The following is an 18,199-nucleotide window of genomic DNA, read 5'->3' as shown; positions in this document are numbered from 1 at the left end:
GCTTATGACCTAACACTTGCTTGCCAAGTTTTGCCTAGTGTATTTTCGCAACTTAGCACACTACGCAGAGTTGGCGTATTCCTATTTATGCGGTTTCAGGCTGTATTTGAAGAGCCACTATCGAAGCCAAAGGCGGAAGAGACACAGCAATCCACTGAAGGAATTTTTCCCAGTTCAGTTGAAGGTGCTGCAAAGTCTTCAGAGGTAGGCCTACTCAGAACGTGTATGCTGCATGCTTAAAAGTTACAGTCATGAGACTTTCCTGGTTTTAGAGGGAACTGTCTCCACTCACGAATAACGGGAACAGAAGGCCCAGTCCGTCGATTAGGCTTGCAGCCCGCATTTTTAGTTGGCAAACTACACATTGCGCTCCGTGCAAATGCATGAGTAACTAATTGCGAGTTTTGCTTAACTGCAGCATTCAAGTGGCGGCCAACCTGGCTTGACGGATTCGCGGAGCCATTTTACTCCCGAAGTGGACGTAGTGCGTTACGCGTTACCGTCTGTGTACCGGAATTCCCTTACGGTGTATCACTGAGAGTGTATGCAGCATCTTGACAGAAAACAACTTTCGCTACTACACACTGCACTCCGTGCAAATGCATGAGTAACTAATTGCGAGTTTTGCTTAACTGCAGCATTCAAGTGGCGGCCAACCTGGCTTGAAGGATTTGCGGCGCCGTTTTACTTCCGAAGTGGACATAGTGCGTTACGCGTTACCGTCTGTGTACCGGAATTCCCTTACAGTGTATCACTGAGAGTGTATGCAGCATCTTGACAGAAAACAACTTTCGCTACTACACACTGCGCTCCGTGCAAATGCATGAGTAACTAATTGCGAGTTTTGCTTAACTGCAGCATTCAAGTGGCGGCCAACCTGGCTTGACGGATTTGCAGCGCCGTTTTACTTCCGAAGTGGACATAGTGCGTTACGCGTTACCGTCTGTGTACCGGTATTCCGTTACAGTGTATCACTGAGAGTGTATACAGCATCTTGAGAGAAAACAACTTTCGCTAGCCTTGTAGTATCCTGATAAAACAGTCTCTTTTTTTTTAACTTTGTGAGACGCTGGTCGTGTTATGACGAGCAGTTAGAAGAGCTTGGTCTCAGCGTCATTCCACTTAATTCCATGTTGGTCAGACCAATTAAATCATATAACTTATCATGTAGTATATGTGCTTTATCGACGCTCAGAGATCGCCGCGAAGCAAGAGACGCAGTGCTTTAAGTCGGAAGATTTGGACGACTTCTTCCCCGGATCTCAGGAAGATGGTTTTGGCTGTGGGCTTTTGTGACTATGACATATGAGAACGCAGAATGAATATGCCAATCGTTTAGCTGCACGTAGATGCTGACACAAATTTTGTTGCCAATCGTTTAGCTGCACGTAGATGCTGACACAAATTTTGTTATCAATCAAACAGTATATATGTGGTTCAAAATGAATTTGAATGTAGTGGCTGCCACCACGCTAAATTTCGCTGCTAATGTGCACACTCAGACAACTGTCCAGGGGATAGACGAGCTATGACGAAGTGGCAAACTTTCAGGAAGATAGCTTTCATCAAGATGCCTACGCATGCTGTGGTAGAATTGGCAACACGAAAATTGCTGAAAGCTAGCCGCTCGCATTAATTTAAGAGCAACCTGACGTGTTGTTCTTGTGTTACTGCAGAATCTTGAGGAGGTGGGTCACTACCCACTTTGTTTGCGAGGCACTGTTAATTCCGACAAGATAATGCCGTCAGATGTGGCTCAGTGGTCCCCGTTCGGCAAGCAGCATCCTTCAGCTGTCTCTTAACCCAAATCAGAGGGTCACTTCTACCAGTTCTTCACTTCATGCCTTATAATGCTCTGCTTGCGAGTGCTATGGAACAGACGTCTCTCGGCGAATCCTCACTGGCCGAGCTCCCAGAGGCAAGTCTTCAAGCCGTCGTCCTTGCGCTTCTGTAGAAAACATCCAGAGCACTAGACACATGTGCTGCTGATGTGCGTGCATTGCTTGCACGACGCTGGTGACGCATCGCTTCACATCACGGACTGCAAGCTTCAAGTTGTCCTTGGGGTGCCAAAATGTTTGCAGGACGGAGAATCACTGGATACGGAGGCAAGCCGAGGTTAATGTTGTGCTTTACTCAGCGCCACTCTTCAAGTTTAAGACGTTTCATCCTCCGTTGCGTATATGCCCAGCAGCAATGGGTAGCTTTCGTGGAAAACGGGGCCGCGCTGAAAGGCCTTCTTCTTTCTTGTATCTACAGAACGGATTGTTTTCAGTTGCACTTCGGTACACCCATAGTTTTAAAGAAGTTTGTGTTCGACTCCGGAATGATGGTTTTTGGCCTTTTGCCGCAATTTAAAGCGCATTCTTTAAGGCAATGGTGCTCCCACTGGCCTCAGGCAAAACGACCTCCACTGCGTGAACCCCCGCCTCTCCCTATGCACCTCAAAGACCTTGCAGAGGTACGTTTCTGTGTAAATAGGTGGGCTTTTAGCTGTAACAAACTGCTTAAGCACTGCGGGATCCATCATCGTAAGCAGGATAAACAAATCAAGCATAAGAGATCAAGCTTCACAGTAGCCAGTCTACGCAACAAGATGGGACATGATACTGCCGGAAGTTCATATGTAGAATACTGCCAGTAAAGCCGTGCAGTTCATTGTTACGTATGCTCGCCGACAAAGAGCAACAAAACCTACACTGTATAATCACAATTGGTGTAAGTGCGATGGAGCAAGTGAGGAGTGCTGCAAGTGTCAACGCCCCTCGCGCGGTGGTTAGCACAGCGTGGGCAGTGAACTCAGCGTGGCTGTTTGCTTGCAAATGAGCTTTGTTGAATCATATTCTTCGGCGCAGGCACATTCATTGATGAGCCCTTTTTTGGTGTATGCTAATATACCGAACCCATGTGTCGGTGTGTGCGTTTGCTCTTTTTGCAGCAACAACCAGTAGGCTCACTTTTCTTCCTGGATAGGTCCTAGATTGCGTTGCATTGCTTTCTTCACCGATCTGTTGATTAAAAATACTAATATCATTTGAAACAGGAACGTATTTGCTGCTCTGCACCAGCGCTTCTACTTGTGAAACTGCCATCAGGTTAAGCCGCAATCTCCGGATCACGAAGTCAGAATAGTGAGCTGCTTAATAGCGCAGCTTTGCCGAGCTCAGTAGTGCTGAAGAGGATGCCAGACCCTTCGTAGACCATTTGTCTGAAACCGCCACAGCCGTACAAGATTAGCTAGCAGCATCATATCTGAAAGGCCACTCCGGCTGTGGTTTTCACTGTGCAGAAAGCAGCTGCAGCCACGTGGAGCCTGTATTTTTCTCTTCTTAATCAAGTCCGGACGTTGATGCAGGACGCAGAGGCGCGCTCCACATTACGTAAGCCATATGTTGCACATAGATATTAAGGCTTTCCGTTCATTTTCTCTTGCTGAAGCCACCTGTTGTAGCCTTCGGTAGAGCCTTGTCAGTTTATGCTACCGTAAAATGTCTTGCCGGCAGCTGCAGCTGAACATGGCGTTTTGAAACGGCCTCGATGACCGTCTGAATGCTCCGCTTACTCTTTAGGCGCATCCACAAGGTTCGTAGTGGGCAAACGCGAATACGTGCTGCAGTGCAGTGTTCGAAACAGCTTGTTTGAGTTGGACGAGGAAGATCTTGAGGAGAAGGTTTTACGCTGGTCGCTCCCGCGTTGAAGCCACCGCATTTATTGTGGGCGGTAAGGCTAGCGCGTGCGTGATTTCTCATTTGGAAAAGAAGTGAGGAGGGCCATTAATGAATAGCCTTGTCTGTGTTGTGCTTTTTTTTTCCTACGAAACATCCCAGGGGTTCGTGCAACACAGCAGTGGCCGAGTAGCCGTACATGTACTACACATGTGGAATCTGCTAGATCAATTTAGCCAACATGCGCTCAGGCGCGGTTTTATAGCGTATAGGGCATTCGTGGGCATCATGAGAACTTGGGGAAGGCCAATGCTTTTGCTCAGCATGAGAACGATACCTACCGGATAAGAACTGTTCGTATGTTACCACGAAAGAAGGGAAATCAGCATAGATATAGGGCCACATTTCCAATTAAAGTCCAGCAGAGTGATTTGCCGCTCAAACGAACAGATCCATACTTCTGAGCCTTTTAATAACCTTCCCTGTTTGCCGCACCGTTCTGCGGGTGTGGTACCTGGCACATGAGTGAGGCTCGAGCAACCTATCTAGAGGGATTCCTGCCCTTCTGGAATAGCTTGATCGCAAGCTTCACAATTTGGTACTCACGTACCGAGTATCGGTCTTTTTTAATAATTACTCAGGATTTTATGATTTGGAAGGTTTATTCCATTTCCCGTTTTACTTTGCAGAGCCTGCGCACAGTCTGCTAGTCGTGAGAATACTTTTATTCCTCTTGAAACCGATGAGCGTACATTCTCCTTAAAAATACACAATTATGTGAACGGTCACTTGTCCTCACCTGTTCGCAAGTTTGTGTCCACCCAGCGCACGACAGCACGGATATACCTGCTATCATATTCTGAACAAAGGCGCAATGTGGTGCCCTTGTTTCAATGCCACTATTGCGGCTGTAGGATTTCAGTTGAATAGTTCGTCAGCCGCGATACCGTGCTTGGCCGAATGCTACAGCCAGAGGTTTTGGACTAGGAACTTTCTTCGCTCTCACCTTTCCTTCTCAGTGTAACAGTTTGAGCCTTCAAAAGCTTTCATGTGGTTTGGGATGGTACTGATTTGTAACAAATAACGGGACTGTGACATACAGTGAGCAGGAGGGGGACTGGCATGCGCTGTTATCTGGGAGGATTGTGACCAGGATTCAGCTGCGGAAAAACACAAATAAAATTTTTGTCTGACTAAAGATTTCTAAAGAGAATAAATATGTCTATTCTCTTGTTTTCAGCAGTAGGGGCGCCTATATGGGTGCCAACTACTGTATTGCAGACTTGACCACTGGTGTGCTCGGCACATGTCCTGTCACAGCCAGGTGCTCTGACCTTCCCAACACAAAACAACTATAAGAGTATCTTTTGGTCGTTTTAATGCCGTGATGCATTGAAGGTGGATCAAGGCAAGCTTCATGAGAAGCACCCGCGACTTCCACTCTGTCTTGGGTATGAGGAAGGAAGCAAACGCTGCTACACAAAGAACCGGCAGGACGCTCACAAGAGTCTGTGAACAGGTACTTTTGCTTCGAAACTGATTGCCTTCAGGACTTCTTTTGGGGAAGTGCTGGTGGCGAAAGTCCTCATGAAGTGAGCAGCTACAACTGGTGGTCCGCGCAGCCGCTGCAGCCGCTGCAGCGCAGCTAAAGGCTGCTGTCGTGCAGCAAACGCACGATTTTTGGAGTTGCCATAGCCAGTGCTAGAGCCATGAAGGGCCTTAGTACTTTTCGTGGCAGTAGTGGCCCAAATCATATTGTGCCTCCCGACCACGGGGAGTCGGAGAGCTCCAAAGAGCTGGTCTTACTGGATGCACTGACTGGAGAGGCGTTCCGGTTTGTGTTGCCACATAGTCATTCTGGGAGTAATGCGCGAAGAAAGCAGGATGCTCGGTTGTCCTGCTCCCAAGAGAGAGCAGGGACTTCCTCGTGGTTGAGCCTTGACCGCTACATCCACCAGCTGCTCCCAAGTATTCCACCCCTTACACGTGATAAAGATGTAGTAAAAGATCAGGGTAAACACACTAACGGGAAACGGCCTACTACTTCGGACTGCAGGGAACCCCAGAGGTGTCTGTGCTTTGTAGAAGCTACGGGAAGGAGCCTTTCAGCGGAGGCAGCAGCCTCAGCAGCGGGGCAAGGAAAACACACGGGCAGCAGCAGCGGCAACTACGCCAGCAGCTTCCCACAACTACAGGGTTCTCTGTCGCTCATTTTTCTTCGTCCAGAGTTGCTTTTGTGCTTAGGGCACAGCAGCAGCGGAGCACGAGCGCCGCCTGCACAAGCAACAGCTGTAACAGCTGCCGTAGGAGAACAAACATTTCACGTAGCATCCAGTGCACTTGAAGCTCCCTTTGCTTTTGATTCGAACATTAAGACGTCATTGGAGAAGACGCAGGCATGGGCTGTTACTTCTTCAGCAAGGACTGGCGAAGCAGTATCATTAGGCGTAGGGCGCACAATTGATGTTGGAGAGAAGCACGACCCTGATCTAAACTGCGCATGCTCAAGCGCGGGATTTGGATTCCCGTCGGCTCCATCTCAGCAGCGACTTGCTAGTGGTGAACTAAAAGCCCTCAGGGCCGCCGCGCTCCTTGATAGTGATGCATCGTTCAGGTCTTTCGGCAGCAACATAATTGCAGCGGTCCCTGTCCTATGCATGTCCCGAGATGCTGCTGCAGTTGCCGCTGATCTCCACGTACGCCTTGGACGGCAACAGAGGGCTGCTGATGTTGTCATTCATGCCTTGATGAGGCATGCGGAGCTCGCGCTCAAGTGGGCTGAGGCTCTCAAGTTGCGGCTGCATCAGCAGGCGAAGGCGCAGGAGGACCTCGTCATCGGATTTGACCAAGTACTTCTCAGATTGCAGCGCACACCGCTAGACCCGGTGTTGCTGATGTTAGAGCGGTTAAAAAGTGAAGCCGAAATGCAGTGGCAGGAGCAACAAGGGTCGGGGCCCGTTTCCTGTGCAACTGATAGCACTTCTCGTGCGTCCCCAGCAACTGGGCAGAGCAGACAGCAGGACTGTGCGGAAACTGAGAAATCTGAGGCTGCTTTTGAAGGGACCTCAACCGCAGATAAGCTGTTCGGTCTAGCTTCACTAAAGACAGTATCAACAGCAACCCCAGGGCGGCTAGCAGCAAGAACAGGAACAGCAAGGTCAACAACAAAATCATCAGCAACCCCAACACAAGCAGTCCGTCCTACTGCAAGTATTTCTAGTATGGCCGTTGTAGCATCTGGTGAAGGCCCTCCTGCGGATGCATTCCATTCTCCAGGAAGTATCTCTGATGGAAGCCATTCTTCGCAGCACTCGCCAGTCGAATTTATGGCTGCTTCTGGTGGTTCATGTGTCTCATCTGCAGCGTCTGGCGGACATATGCTATCCCATCGTGAAGACTTGCAAAGAACTGGAGACCGTTTCCCCATAGTGAAGCCAGAACAAAAGCCCGTGCACCTCGGCTCCCCTGTTACAAGTGTGGAGGGAGAGGCAGCGTTACTTGAGCACACAGTCGTCTCGAGGGAGAAGTGCACCTTACCTGCAGCTGCTGCTGCTGGAAAGCTGAGGACAACTGCCACCCTATCCGGCAACCCAGCGCAAGCCTGTAGACCTGCGACTTTAGACACAGCAACGGGAGCGACGGAACTGTCGGCAACAGCAGGCCCTATTGAGGACACAAGCAACTCACAAATCAGGTGCCGCCGTGTTGCAACGAATCAAAGCAACCCACTCAAAGTAAGGCGGCAGAGCAGCAGCTTTTCTGTGAGGTCACCGTCACCAATGCGCCTGCAGGCAACAGTTCCCACCCCCATTCCTGAAATTGCAGACGTAACAGTGGGGAAGACAGCTACGTCAGTATCAGTAGCAGCGGACGATTCAGCAGCATCGCGACAGTCAGCAGCCTCGCTTCTGAACGTCCCGGCGATTCGCGCTTTTGCTGCGTCAGTGTTTGCAGATCGTACAGCAGTGCTTCAGCAAGTAGAGCAGCTGCAGCAGGATATCCAGGCAGCAGCTTGTACATTCAGGTCCTCAGCTAATCAGCTGCTTGCTGCAGCTGCTGAAACCAGAGCAGCCATGTCAGCACTACTTGTTCAGCAACAGGAGCTGACATCTGTACATACTCGAGCCTTTGCTGCAGTGGCTAAAGCAGCTCCAGCTCCTCCTATTGCGTATTCTAACTTTGCTCCTCAGCAGCTGCGGGTCCTTGCTGCGCACCAGGGAGCTGCTATGGAGGACCTGCAGCAGCTACAGCACCAGCAACAGGACCTAACAGAACAGCAGCGGGCTGCTTGGACACGTCACTGCCGAAATCAGCTGCATCTCATTTGTACATGTTTACGGGGACGACTAGTGCTGCGACAGTATCACGAGAAGGGCTTGGCGTGCAGCAGCAGGGCACAGCGGGTCGATGCTGCTCTTGTACAGCTCCGGCGAATATATGCGTGCCCAGCTGCCTTTGCTGCAGCGGCGAGGGAGACGGCACGACGGCTTGTATTTGCTATTTCCTTTCGTAAGGCTGCAGAGTTAGCCCAAGGCGTCCTGCAACGCATGCAGCAAGAGGAACAGCAGCAGCGGCTACAATTTCTTGATCGTGCTGCTGCATCCCTCCCTGCTGCTGCATTTTGGCCCCTCTTGCGCATAGTTCCACAGGAAATTAACATAGCACTTCCCGAAGCTGACGAGCCGCTTATGTCCTTCATAAATCAAGCAGACCTCACAGCAGTTATAGAAGAATGGCAGCGGCTTCATAATGGAGAAGAAGCACAGGGACAGCAGCATCGCCAGCGGCGCGGGGACAACACTCTGTTGCAGGCGTTGCTTTTGTCTGACCTAGCGAGGAGCCGACAGTATTCGGGGAAGGAAATGCACGTGCAGCAGCAACAGCAACAGCAGCATCAGAAGCATCCCCGGAGTCTACTGCAACAGGGGCAACTTCCTATTCCCCAGAACCATGATTACCCGTCTCAGGGTCAAGCGGGCACTTTCAGATTCACCATGCATAGCAGGAAGTTGCAGGAGCTGCAGCATGAGCAGCAGCCACTTCAGAGCTCGGACAGCGCAACGCGGGGTACGGACAGCGCATTTTCGAGGGTGCACCAGCTCGACGACAAGGCGCACGGAGAAGCGCAAACAAGATTTAATGTAGAGATTCCTGAAGTGGGCCAACAACAAAAGCAGCCCATCTCTTCAGCAAGGGTTCCAAACTCTCCACATTCCCTACAGGTGCTGAGGGATGGACCTGCACTGACGCAGCAAAGATGGCTCCGAAACGTCCCTCAACTTGCCAGTAATGCAACAGCACGCCGTACCAAGGATCAAGAACAACGGCAGGTGCCGCTTTACAAGAATTTCCCCTCCAGCCTTCATGATTTGGCAACGGCTTCTCTGCTGGAGTCATCGATGTCCTTACAGGAATCAGTTCTCCATCCAAGACGAGAAGCTATACAGTCAGTCATCTCCGAGAACCAGCAAAGCACGCATCAGGGTGGTCAGCACCTGTTTCTGCACCAGTTGTTACTGCAGCAACAGCTCCAGCAGCACCAGCGGGAGACAGCGAAGTGTCAGAAGCCTCTTGCACACAGTCTAGGCTGCAGTGAAGATGTGCGAGGCACTGAATCGTCTTTGAGAGCCTGCCGGCAGCAACAGCAAGCTCAAACACTAGGTCAGGCGCAGCAGAGTCTCCCCCAGCCCTTGCCTCTGTTGCAGCTGCAATGTCCACCGAAGCAGCAGCAGCCACCTCATGTACCATCGCCTTACACAAAAGGTCAGGCAGAATGCCACCATAAATATCAACAGGAATATTTTCAAGTTCGACAGAAAGAGAATAACGCAATACTGCTTCACGAGCGGGAATGTGGGCTTACTGGGCTGCTGCAGCAGGGCAGCGATGTGCCGCTACAGCCGACGAACCGCTTAACAAGCCAACTACAAAAGCAATTACTTATGCGTGAGAAACAGCGTATACTTGGCTCTTTGAACGGGAGCAAAGTCCAGCCTGGGCTTCAAGAAAGCCACCCAAAAAAACACAATGTACAAATACACCAGCAGCAGTCCTTGTCTTTGTCTGCTTCCTGCGAAGAGGTTCACCAAATGCAACTTGACCAACTTGAGTTTGGATCTGACTGTGTTCAACAGGACCAGCAGCAGAACAGTTTGCTGTTAGAACCGAACCCGCGACAGCAGCAACTCCCGAATCACTGGAGTCCAGATACTGAGGACGTAAATTTGACCCAGCATCAGCTGCAGCAGCAACAGCCACCACGGCTACCCTCAACTCAGGAGTATTCGCTTGGGCAGGAGCTGGATCAGCATACACCGCATTTGCAACACCAAAGTGTGGAGGAGATGGATCAGTCACTGTGGAGCAGGATGCCACCGAAGCCAACAAGTCGTTCGCTGCGACGGGGAAATTCCCAGGTTGTTCCCGCCAGCCTTGTACAGTTGCCCCCTTGGTTTACTCAGCTAGATTGCAACGAAACTCAGCTGTTGCAGAAGTCAAAGCATCGTACGTGGGATCACTACCTGACTGTAGGCTCTGAACGCTTACAGTTAGAAAGAGTGTCCTCTTCCCACAAGCAACAGTACCAATGCCAGCAGGTACAGCGGGAGCAGAGACAGGGACACGAATGTGGAGACCATGGGCTGTTGCAGAAGCCCGGTCAAAGAGTGGATGAACAGCAACACGACCAGCTTTCCGAGCAGCGGGGGCAGATGCAGCAGAAAACGTTAAAGCAACAGAACGCGAGCTTCGTGGAACAGCAACAACGTATGCCGGAGCAACGGCAACACCCTTCAGAGCCACAAACCACGGTCACTTGGCGGCAAGGCTGCGCAACATCGAGAAAACAAGAAGAGGCGAAAGCGGAGGAAGAAACGGAAAACGACCAGAGGGACCAGCAACACTCAGTAATGGGTGCACAGCAGTTGGCACCTCAACAGCAGCTGGTGCACCAGGAAAAGGAGTCAGTGTCAGTGTTGGAAGGAGCCTCAGGCTCAGTAGCATTAACCCTAAAACTGAGGCAACCACTGGTGGCTCAGCACCATCCGGAAGTACAACAAATGGCACGACAGCAGCGTCGCATAGCAGAACTTAGTGGCGAGCTGGTGGAGGCGCAGCACCATCACTCTGATCTCCTTGCATCCGCTGGCATCGTCTCAGGCGACGTGGAGGACAGAGCACAAGCAAAAACCGTCGATGCAGCTCCTGGTGTGGTTGTTGCCCGTACTGGGAACTACAGAGCGGAAGACCAGCTCCCACGTAATATCGCAAACCTGGATACACTGCGATTACGGCCTGCAGAAGCAGCAATAGCTGTTGGTGTTACCGCAGGAAATGCTGGAAACATAGATGTACCTGGCGACAGCGAATTGGTCGCCTGTGTTCAGAGAAACCGCGACGCAGGGACTTTCGAGGCTGCAGTTGCGGAGGAAGGACCACAGGGGGCCTACGGAAGTCCAGAGCAAGTGGCTTGTACCACAGGAAATGCCGGGACAGCAGCACCGACCAGCTCACAATTTCGAGGAGGCGATGCTCCTGAGGGCGCGCGGCCCCTAAGACGTGGTTCTCTGGCGCAGTCTGCGGGGTTGAAGGGAAATACAGCAGTGGAACTTGCAGCGCTGTCGCCGGGCGCGGCCACAGCAGGGGTTAGGAGTTTAGACAAGGCTAAGAGGAACAGCTTTTGAGCGGCAGCCGTCGTAGCGCAGTGTTCGCAGTGCTCTGCAGAGCATCTCTCAATGTGCGTGTTCAGTCACTTAAGTTGTTAGGCGAGGGCCCTGACTACCGCGATCCGTGTTCAACGTATGTCAATCTTTGTACATACAAATTAATTTCCGTAGCTTGCCATGCATTCAGCGTGTACTGAGCTTGGCATAGTTGCAGCATACTGGTCATGGCAGAATGAGCTGTCTGAATAGCGAGTAACAAGCCTGACTAGCGAGTAACAAGCCGACCAAAGAGACAAGCGGTTAGAACTAGATCTCAAGACGCAGACACGGAAAAAAGCGGCGCCACACACACCCAAACCCTATGTGGAACTGATCAAGTTTGCTACCGAGTGCTGCACCCACTGCAGCCCGAACAGCTGCAGTCCGTCGACCCTGTATATGCATCACATTAAAACGCAGCAGGCTGCACCTCAATGTACACCTTGGTTGCTGCTACAGTTGATTCTGGCACCGAAGCTGCTCCTGCAGCTCGAGTTTCGATGAAGTGTAGCTCCAACGAAGTCGCCATAAGCAATACTTGTTCGTTCATATGGGGCGGCCCTTCTTATGCTGTAGGAACTCCTCTGCTACAGCCTCATCTAAGCGTCGCCGCAGCTCTAGCTGTTGCTCCCGCGCCCTGTTCCACTGAATCCGAAGAACTGTCTTTCCAGAGTGACCGGGCACCGCACCTCTCACCAGGAGCGAATTATTCTTAATGTTTATACCCAAGAGCAGTAAATCTCTCACTGTGCTTGTCTTCTTTGGATCTCTTCCCGCCATTCGAGAGCCCGGCAGTACACGCCCGGGGTCTGTTCCAGCTCCTATAGAACCAGGACCTCTATGATGCTTCGAGCCGTGTGTAGCAGGTCCCCTGCAAGTAGTTTTCCGCATAAGCAAAACCAAATTTCATGGTTGCCGCATCTCAGAGCAGCAGTGCGCGCTGCGACCCGGAAGATTCGAGGTTTTCTCCAAGCAGGGGAAAACATCTCAGGCACGGTAACAAGCGCATGAGCCAAAAGCTGCTTACTCGCCTCGTAGTATGGATATACAAATACTTTTACCCAATACGCTCGTGGGTGCGCACTTCTCTTGACATTCACCACGGCAAATCACAGAAGGGCCGCTTAGAAGACAGGCCTTACCCCTTAAAGCCGTGTCGTTGCATTACCCCTTCAAACCCCTTCTTCTTCGGCCTCCCTTTTACATTGACCCGCGCAGCTCCCACAAGAGCTGACACATCCAAAATCTGCCCCAAGACGTAATCCGCAGCTGGCTGTGCAGATATCGCGGCTAGACTGCTGTTGCTGATGCTGTTTCTACTGCTGCTTCCGGCAGTACTCGTGCCGCTTCCGCTGCTTCCCACACGTTGAAGAACCCCGAGAACGGATCGCCGCAGGAAGCGGTGACTGTGAAGGGGATCATCTGCGCAATAGCAAAACAAGAAAATTCACATCAAACGCCACGATCACTCCCTTGCAATTCACAGGCGACCTATTGGATGACAGTGCGTGAGAACGAGCGTCCGCAAGCGTTCAAGGTAAGATGCATGTAGGTTGCATGTGACGAGCTAATAAAGCCTCTCAAGGAATATGTGTGCCTCCCCGACCCTGAATGACAATCTGTATACTCCATGTTGTCCACTAAAGTTAAAGAGAAGCTGCGAGCTCGTTGAAGTACCCTTTTTGTCCTACCGTATGCCACTAGCGCTTTTCCGTGCTCAAGAAACTGGACAATTGTAGCTGGAAGTACTTGCAATAAAGTGGCAGGCTCTGTGGTTCCATCTGATGCAAAAACACTTGTCATCCCAACCTTCAGGGCCAAAATCTCCACCTGAGCGTATACCCGCAGTGCTCGCAAACAGGGTCGAAGCTTTGCTTTGTCCGCTCGGTTGGTTCTGAGCTAACTTGCCCTTACCGCTGCAACTGGAGAGTGGGAAATGAATGCTGTGAGCCGTGTAAAGGAATTGTGCGGCCTACCTTGGGCTCTGAGTCCTTCCAGCGCAAGTCCTGCAACTCTGGCCGGGGTTCCTCAGGGTCTCGTAGATTCAAGAACTGCATCGAGTTTCGGCGGGCAACAGCGCACTCTACTTACACAGTTTCTACTAGTACTGCCATCTGATTACCTACTCATTTCACTAGCAGTGCCCCAGAGGAAACCATCGTCTGAACGCTCGTTTAGAGTACTCATGTACAGCACCTACCTTCCGAGCCCATAGTCGAGTCTCCCCTGATCGGCCGCTGCTGCCGCGCCTGGGGCATCTTCTTGTAGCACAAGGCCCACCATAAAATTTCCAGTGCTCTTCCTGCTCGCGCTGGTGCGATGCAGCCAATAACCCTACTGTACCTAGGCATGGGCTATGTTGCGCCCAAAGCAAAAATGCAGAGGGCCTTGTACTACCATATTCTAAGGTTACACGTTGACTACAGTTTGCCAGCACTGAAGACCTTGCGCTTGCCGCTGAAGAACCTCTGTCTGTGAACACAGTGGGCAGCAAAAAGAACAGTACTTGCCCCAGTACGAACACCAGGTTTGGCTTCTGCCAGCCGCATTTAAAATGTCCCATAGTAGCGGCACAAAGCCTTCACGAGACGCGGAAGGACCGCTTATATTCCATCGCTGATGCGCCCATAGAACAATTCGTCTCCACTGCTGCAACCTGTGCTTTGGACTGCTCCTGGTCTTCCCACTCCCACTGCCTTCAGCTCGCTCGCCAGTGCACCACTCGACACTGTTACTGTAGCAGCTAGTGGAATGAAAGCCTCTGTCAACGGACTTGCTGGGCAAACAATGAGTGGGTTTCATTCAAGCTGATGATCGTATGGGTCATCGCCTCAGCGGGAGCAGTGCTTTGTGCTTGCCGTTCCTCTGCCTTTCCCTTGTCTTGAGCTTTCTCAGATTGATCAGATTAATCTCTGCGGTTGAATATATCAAACGAAACAATTTCTTTGCGTTCTTTGCCCATTGACAGTGTATCATTAGACCGCTTCTGAGGACCCGTTCTTAGTGAGCCCCCTTTGGCGGCTTGCTGCATGCAGAGACCCTCGTAAATCTTCGAATATGTTCTTCTAGGCGCTTTCAATAGCATGCATAGTGCAAAGATAAGGCTTAAATTGCTGCTGTGAACAGGGTTTTCCCACCGGCTACTGTAATATTGTGGAGCTACCGCTGTAAGGGCACCCCCTCGTGGGTATTTTCGAGCATCTCAGTCGCGAGTACCACGGGAGCACTGCGGAGGAGCGGCTGCAGCTGCTGCCGTTGCTGCAACCTTCAGAGGGTGGGAATAGGAATATAGAGCAGTACACCAATAGCCGCAAGCTGCCAGCTTCTTCAGTTTGATACATAGAACCTGGCTCACGAATTCTCCAGCGGTTGCAGCAGCTGAGGCATGGTGCTGTCAAGTGCTGTGGGCACCCCCCGGCTCACAGCGACAGTCAGTGGCATGCTGGATGCCCCAGGGGCAGCGGCGTTTCCCCCCAGCGCCGGGCATGGAGGCAGCAACAGCAGCAGTAGCAATGGAATGCCGCTATTCAAGTCTGTTCTGCCGCTTGAGGCATCTATATCGGACATCGTGCACAGAGTCGTTAAAGAGGTGCTGCAGCCCATTCTGGTTCCTTCTCAGCAGCCCTCTCCACCCTCCCCCTTTACCTTTACTCACTTAGATCAGTTGCAACAGATGCTACACCAGCGCAACCCCAACAGCAACACCGGTAGTAGCAACTCCACGGGGACTTCGAGTCGTCGAGCTGCTGGTGGAGTTGCGGCGGCGACTGCAGCCTGCCGCAGCGGTGGTGCAGCAGCTGGAGTTGCTGCAGCTGCTGCCACTGCAGCAAGCCGACCTGACTGTGCAACAGCGGAGAGCTTGCTTTTCCCTTCTTTACAGCCGCCGAAGTTGATAGACAGCCGGTCACTGCTGGTGCTGGTCCCTCACGATGGGCGATTGCTAGGGCAAGAGGCCCTTGAGGAGCTCTCGATGGCTGTAGCTGCCGCGCTTAACACTGTACAGCTCATGACTCCCGAGGAGCGAACCAGGTGCAGCACGCTGCCTCCAGACAGGAGTTACGAAACAAACTACAGGCAAGTTCGTCTAGTCACCATCTTGGTGTTGACACTGGGTTTTACAGGCAAACTGAGATTAACGTGCGCATCCCTTCGCAGCAGGCCGAGCATGTCGAGTTGGCAGTTGAAAACGGAGCCGCAAGTCCCTCTCGTATGATTGCTTCAACAGGTCATCCGTATATGCCTAAGCTGTAGGTTCCGTAGCCTTAGGTTCCGCTCGAAGGTTTTGGTTTTTCAGAGCTGGGTGGTTATTCCTTTTTTCAGAGAGTGGAGAGATTTCTTACTGCGGAAACAGCCAACAGGAGCCTCGTTGAGCTGCGTATTTGGCCGGGGGATGCTGCGTTCCCTGCTGCTCTGTTGCTGTGCCTCCCTTCTGCGAGATATTTCAGCTGGCCCTTTAGGCTTCTGCTGCGCTGCGGTTTTCCACCGACTGTGCGATGAGGCCAGCCTCAGCCCTGCTGCGAGGTGTGCAGCTCTTCAGTCTGTCACGACACACGACGCCACCCTGGAGGTACCCTAGCCCTGACTAAGGCTTGTGTCGCCTGAGACGTTCCTTCAAGTGATCGTTGTGACTCAAGAAAGCCTGAGGTGGACACTCACAGCTTGTTGTAGTGCAGGACCTCCGCAGTAGAAATTTACAACTCACCCTCTGTGATTCGACGTGCGTTTGGTCTTTTGTGGACGAGCCGTTGGCTATCTAACCTAGCAGACCTATGGGTCTTATCTTTTGCGTGGCTGCTTATCAGCCTACATAAATGATACCGTTCAGAAAGCTACCACGACGTCGACCGCCTTGGTTTGTGGCTTTCGACCCACAGACGCGGCCGACATGGGTATAATGCTGAGATGATTTGTTTTGTGCTGCAGTCGTTCCTGGTGTCTGAGTCGGGTCTCGGGTTTTTGAGCCGAGACTTCGGCTCTGCTAGGGAGGAGCAATCTGGTCTCATTTCTTTTGCATGTCTGACGAACGACCGCCAGCCGCTTCACTCAATGGCGCTTGTCGCTGCGAAAAACATATTCTCACGGCAGCTTCCGAAGATGCCCAGAGAATATATTGTGCGCCTTGTGTTTGACCGGAGCCACTACACGTTCTGCCTCATCAAGCAGCAGCAAATAATAGGAGGGTGCTGCTTCAGGCCATATTTTAAGCAGGCAAGCAGCAGCTCAGCCAAGTTCACGCGCCCTCTTAAGTTACGGCGCTAATCAGTTTGTTTTGATGCATCTGCTTTCTCGTTTGCAGCATTGTCTGTCCTATTTTCTTTGTGATGTAAAAGCGCGGTCAGCTGTTTGTGCATTTGACTCCTGCGTGGCGCATAGCTCCAGGTAGGGGTGAGAACCCGGTTGCTCTTCAAGGATTTGAGCCTAGAAGTGTGTGCTTATCTCTTTAGAAGTTTGCTGAAGTGGCATTCTTGGCGGTTACATCTTCTGAACAAGTCAAGGGCTATGGCACCCGCCTAATGAACCACCTTAAAGAGCACGTCAAGAAGAGCGGCATTGAATATTTTTTGACTTATGCTGGTAAACCTGTTGGTCCGCTCGTAAACACGGGCAGTATAGCTTAAAGAGCTAGACAGACTCAGGTCAAGGTTTGAAGGTGTTAGGTGTTACAACCTGACGGTTGCAAGTTGCTTGCTTGTGACGAGCAGACAACTTTGCTGTTGGGTACTTCCGAAAGCAAGGATTCACACAGAAGATATCTATGCCGAAGGAGAGGTGGTTTGGCTTTATTAAGGACTACGAGGGAGGGACCCTTATGGAATGTCGTATTTCCCCTAAAGTTGATTATTTACGTCTGTATGAGATGCTAAACGACCAACAGGAAGCCGTACAGAAAGCTATTATGCGCCTTAAGCCTCCCCGCGTGTTCCCCGGGCTGACGTGCTGGCAGGTAAGGAGCTGTGATCTCTTGCACCCGTGAGCGCAGGTTGCTGCTGGCGCACGGTTTCCAATGGGCATTTGAGCTAATATATGCCTTAACATGCGTGTAAGATTCCTTGCGAGCAAGACAGACGAGCGTGTGGCCCTGTTTCGGCGTTTCGCAGAAAGAGCCCAATCTTGTTTTGCACCCTTCTCAAGTACCTGGGGTTGTGGAATACGGCTGGACCCCTCAAGCTACAGCTGATGCGGGTAGCGACGGCGCGGCGGCCGCTCGGCCGCTGCACGAGCAGATTGTCCACGTGCTCGACATTCTTTCTCGCCACCACAGTGCATGGCCTTTCCAAAAACCCGTGGCAAAGGACGAGGCCCCTGACTACTACGAGATCATCACCCAGCCTACAGATATCTCAACAATGAAGAAGAAGGCAAAGAAGGTATAGACGCCTTGCTGCATGACATTCTCGTCGGTCTTTTATGTTTTTTTTTAAATTGTTTAGTCTGCGGATTTTAGTGCGCTTGGTGGTTGCTGACTGTGTTGCGTAGCTTATCAAGATAAACTGATGTTAGTTTTTCTGCTGTTGCGTAATTCAGCAGTCTGCGTGACTCTTCCACATCGTTCGGGCTGACAGTACTTGGTGCTCCTGTGGTTTGTCTGCCACCTGATACGTGGGATTAAATTTCTAGTAGTTTGAGTGAAAATGTGCGCAGAAACAGTTTCCTTCTAAGGCTGCGTTTCTTTCGGAGCTACGGCGAATGTTCGCGAACTGCCGGCGCTACAACGGGCCCTCCACCATATACTACAAATATGCAAACGAGTTAGAAAAGTTTATTTGGCCCAAGGCATTGCAAATCCAAGACACACAGGAGCCCGCCAGTGTTGCAGAAGTCGTGCGGTAA

General features: G+C 51.4%; 4 protein-coding genes across 4 annotated transcripts; 3 read left to right on the top strand and 1 right to left on the bottom strand.

Moving 5' to 3' along the window:
* Positions 1-2,727: 2,727 nt before the first annotated feature.
* Positions 2,728-3,697, top strand: ENH_00061780 (hypothetical protein, conserved; the record flags this gene model as incomplete). Its single annotated transcript, XM_013581983.1, has 3 exons — positions 2,728-2,736; positions 3,290-3,380; positions 3,570-3,697. 3 exons carry the CDS (start codon positions 2,728-2,730, stop codon positions 3,695-3,697), a joined length of 228 nt encoding a protein of 75 aa, XP_013437437.1.
* Positions 3,698-5,374: 1,677 nt separating this feature from the next.
* On the top strand, positions 5,375-11,347 carry ENH_00061770 (hypothetical protein, conserved; the record flags this gene model as incomplete). The annotated part of the gene is made up of 1 exon (XM_013581982.1): positions 5,375-11,347. The coding sequence occupies one exon, from the start codon at positions 5,375-5,377 to the stop codon at positions 11,345-11,347; it is 5,973 nt and encodes a 1,990-aa protein (XP_013437436.1).
* A 567-nt stretch (positions 11,348-11,914) lies between these two features.
* ENH_00061760 (50S ribosomal protein L3, putative) lies at positions 11,915-13,931 on the bottom strand (the record flags this gene model as incomplete). The annotated part of the gene is made up of 5 exons (XM_013581981.1): positions 11,915-12,239; positions 12,511-12,790; positions 13,060-13,198; positions 13,345-13,419; positions 13,569-13,931. 5 exons carry the CDS (start codon positions 13,929-13,931, stop codon positions 11,915-11,917), a joined length of 1,182 nt encoding a protein of 393 aa, XP_013437435.1.
* Positions 13,932-14,753: 822 nt separating this feature from the next.
* On the top strand, positions 14,754-18,199 carry ENH_00061750 (histone acetyltransferase GCN5, putative; the record flags this gene model as incomplete). Its single annotated transcript, XM_013581980.1, has 7 exons — positions 14,754-15,442; positions 15,689-15,935; positions 16,292-16,576; positions 16,813-16,942; positions 17,071-17,312; positions 17,467-17,736; positions 18,011-18,199. The coding sequence occupies 7 exons, from the start codon at positions 14,754-14,756 to the stop codon at positions 18,197-18,199; spliced, it is 2,052 nt and encodes a 683-aa protein (XP_013437434.1).

This window comes from Eimeria necatrix, genomic scaffold (assembly GCF_000499385.1).
Source record: "Eimeria necatrix Houghton genomic scaffold, Enh_scaff53, whole genome shotgun sequence".
NCBI lineage: Eukaryota > Apicomplexa > Conoidasida > Eucoccidiorida > Eimeriidae > Eimeria > Eimeria necatrix.
The sequence above is the reverse complement of the archived record's forward strand: the minus strand, read 5'-3'. Positions and strand labels throughout refer to the sequence as shown.